The sequence below is a fragment of the Eurypyga helias genome, unplaced genomic scaffold, assembly GCF_000690775.1.
Source record: "Eurypyga helias isolate BGI_N326 unplaced genomic scaffold, ASM69077v1 scaffold9813, whole genome shotgun sequence".
Lineage (NCBI taxonomy): Eukaryota > Metazoa > Chordata > Aves > Eurypygiformes > Eurypygidae > Eurypyga > Eurypyga helias.
The window spans coordinates 9,095-12,766 of NW_010239254.1; the positions used below are offsets into that span (position 1 = coordinate 9,095).

Below are 3,672 nucleotides of genomic sequence, written 5' to 3' on the forward strand. Positions count from 1 at the left end.
AGCACATGTCATGGGTGTGTGGGGGCTGCCGAAGGGACTCCATGTGGTGTGGAGCGCATGGGTGGAGGAGGGAGCTGTTGATGTAACACGTGTATCTATGTTTCAGTAGAAACAGACACAGCACGTGTGATTCCATTTTTCCTGCAGAACATTTGTTTGAAATAGTTGTGCTGTGTCTAGGCTGTGCTGCATCTCTCCCTCCCGGTCCTTGATTGCTCCGCTTCGGGCGTGCACACGCTGTTCGGTGTCATCGTCTGCGTGTCACTGGGGCTTGTGCAGCTGTTCAGATGCCTATTTAGCTGCGCTTTTATCTTGTCAGAAGTTCTTAATGGGAAGGAGACTGAGAGTTTAATTTCCTGCTGTTGTGGATTTCATTTTTCTTGCCGTTGTTGTAGGAGTGTCACTGTCTCGCCCCTCTCTCGTGTCTGTGGATTTATGTAGGGAGGTGGGCTTGTAGACCACGCACCTGCGGGATGAAGGATCTCGGTGAAGTGCCACGTTTATCTGCAGGAATGGCGCTGTTCTAGAGTTGTGTGGGGTGCTGTTGACAACTCCTGTCCTAGCGTTGAGGAAGCAGTGAGACACATGGCGAAACAGCACACTGATGGGAGGGTGAGCTCCTCCGCTTAAGGAGTGGGGCACATAAATATGTACCTTTATGAACCACTCTGAGTAATGAACACGCGTCCGGGTATTTAACCTCATATGGGCTCCTGCTACAGGTGTTTTGATAGCAACAGTAGCAGCCAAAAACATTTGAAGTAGGAGCATCAAGAAAAACTTTGCTGGCGCTAAGCTGAGCAGCTGGCTGTTTTGGTGGCTTTCTTGGGTTGGAGGGGTGACTCAGCAAAGGCACAAGGTCACTTTGCTCAGAGCTTTTATATTTTCCCGGCCGCTGTGTAAGCGGGTGTTAAGGTTGAAAGCATGAGGATACGTAAGTCAAGGATAAGTAAAACTTAAAAGCTAACTGAGGTTAAAGCAGTAGGAGCTGCAGGAAATAAATCACAGTAAGGATAACTCCAAAACGTGACAGAAAGGTGTAGCAAAGTACCTAAGAACTCCCCTCCTTGCACAGTGGTTGTTCAGCCTGATGGCAGCCTGTGGCGTCAGCCCGTCTGATGTCTGTGATCAGCGCGACGGGATGACAAATGCCTTCAGCTCCTGGGGAGCTGCTTAGCTTACGGGCAGGGCGTACAGCTGGGACAATGCTTGGACAGCAGGTGAATCTCTCCTATTCCTTTCCTCACTAGAGCCCCTGCTTCAGAGGGGAGGTGTAAAGCAAGCTAAAAGCATGGTTAGAAAAATTGCAGGGAGCCTGCAGGACAATTGTTCCTCAAACTCTTGCCTTGGATAAGAAACTCATTCTGTAGTGGTGTGGAGTTCAACTACTACATTTGCTGTCCCGTGGTGTGTCTCTCACTTGCTGGAAGTAAACTGCCCTGTGCCATTTCCTCCCTGGGGGTGACCATAAATCAGTCGCAGTGGAAGAAGATTTCCAGATAGCATAGTGTGCCGAAGTATCGATCACTTAACTTCGCGTTACGCCTGCTGTCTTAAACTTTCTGCCAGCTCTTGTTCAACGGGGTTTTTTCTTTTCTTAACCTTTCCACTTTCACGCTGCAGTATTTATTTATGTACTTGGTTAAAAGCTGCATCCTGCTCAGGCACTTCTTATCTGAGTTTGTGTGCGCCCTCAGAAAATGATAGGACCCGTGCTGCTTTAGTAGACGGTGCATTATTGCTTTCCTTATCATGATTCTTGTCAGTGACAAGCAATAAAAGCTTTACATGTTCATAAATTTCCCTGTAAGTGGTTGAATGCTGACAACTGTGGATGGCTTAGTAAATCAACGCTGGCATACGCTTGCAAAAGTTTCCTTTTAATCTGAATTAATCTGGAAGCCCGTGTAACACAGGAAGGTTAAATTTTGACCCAAGTTTCATTTAAATAGGGAAGTTGAGTACAGCTTACCAACAACATGAAGTCCTTTTGCACTTCTTCCTCGTGTTGTGGTGGTGACTGCTGTTCCCCCTGCGCTCTCTGGAGCCTCTGCCTGCTCCAGTGAACTTCTGTACACTGACGGCAGGCTGCAGGTGCCCATCTGTCCTTGGTTACTGCGTCTCGCTGCTCTGTTGTAACTTTTGGGAGTGGAAACTTTGGCCTTGGCGAGTGTGAGCTCAGTTACCCTTTTGTTCAGCTATCTAAAATAGCTTTACATTTTGTGTGTCGTTCAAGTAAGGCAACCTTTGAGTCTGGTTTTGGGTGCCTGTACCCTGGTACAGAGGGGATGTAAGGTATAGCCTGGCCTCTGGGTGGGAAGCCCTATCAAGATATTAGACCTCAAGTTTTAAACCTCTGTACTTAATTTATATGTCTGTTATGTGCTGAGCACCTGACTGTTACCAGTTATTCCTCAAACTTGTGTCTCCCACCTCTGCTTTAAGGCTATGGCCTGCCAGATGACATCGTGATAGAAAAACGGGGGAAAGGAGACAACTTTGTTGACTGTACAGGGGCCAATATAAGGATCTCCAATGTGAAATTAGTGCAACATGATGCTGTGGAGGGGATTTTAAGTAAGTATAGAAGCATCTTGACCTTTTTGTCAGTCTTTCATAATTGACTGGTAGAATTAAAGCCTGGACCCAGTGATGGAGTTTACTAGTCTTAACAAAATACTGTGGAGGGGAGAACTTCAGTGTAAGTATCAAGGCTTCTCCCTTTTTTTAATTTGCCTATAATGTGGACATCAAAATGACTTCTGCTCTCTGTACTTCCAAGTTCTTGTGGCTCTGTTTTGTTCTTATGCTTGGGTAAGATCCTTTTTCTGCTGTTAAGGCAACCTGACTGGCTGCTGCTCAGCCTATGTCAGGCTGCCTAGGAAGGAAATGATTCCCCTTTCCACAAAAGAGGCCACATGGCAGTATTCAGCTGTAGCTGAACCCAGCCAGTCCTCCATTGAGGAATGGCATGGGCTGTAGAGTGGTGCAGAACTTGTTTTGCTGACAGCACATTCAAACTCATCTCAAATAATCCTGAACTGTGTCCCGGGAGTTTATTGGCCATGGCTCTCTGCCTTTGCAGAAGGTGCCAATTAATATTTGGCCTCAACAGACCTCCGGCTTCAAACATGTTGGAATGTTTGCTAACTGCTCTATACATGTAGCTGGTATCTTATTAACTGAACAATCTCTTAGGAAGGTAATGAAAAGAATAGTTGCTGTTGCTTTCAAAACCAGCCAGTGAACTTCTGAGACAAGTCCTTGACTAGTGCTCCCTTGCAGCCGTGTTCCTGCTGCGCCAGGAAAATAGCACGTGTGCAACCAGGCACAAGCAAGTTGGTAACATGAATCTGAAGTGGTTAAAATTAAAGCAGTAATTTTATCACCCTGCAAACATGCTCCAGGTCCATTTGTCTGCAGGAGGGGTTTGCCTTTGCATCGCGGATTCGCTTAACAGTTTTTCTCTGTATGTAGCTGTCCACCACGGGAAGACCACCTTGGAGAACTGTGTGTTACAGTGTGAAACTACAGGCATAACAGTACGGACATCAGCTGAGCTGTTGATGAAGAAGTCTGACTTGTATGGTGCCAAGGTACAAACAAATTCTGAGCTTGGGCTTATTTCCTAAATTAAAATGAAAGTTTCCGTTCTTAGAATCATGGAATGGT

General features: G+C 46.3%; 1 protein-coding gene across 1 annotated transcript in view; it reads left to right on the forward strand.

Moving 5' to 3' along the window:
- SHCBP1 (SHC SH2-domain binding protein 1) overlaps positions 1-3,672 on the forward strand; it is a gene marked incomplete at its 5' end in the record, with an annotated part of 15,320 nt that overhangs the window by 7,942 nt on the left and 3,706 nt on the right. The window contains 2 exons of the mRNA XM_010148077.1: positions 2,446-2,577; positions 3,478-3,596. Of these exons, the coding sequence (XP_010146379.1) occupies positions 2,446-2,577; positions 3,478-3,596 (251 nt within the window). The remainder of the gene's footprint in view (positions 1-2,445; positions 2,578-3,477; positions 3,597-3,672) is intronic.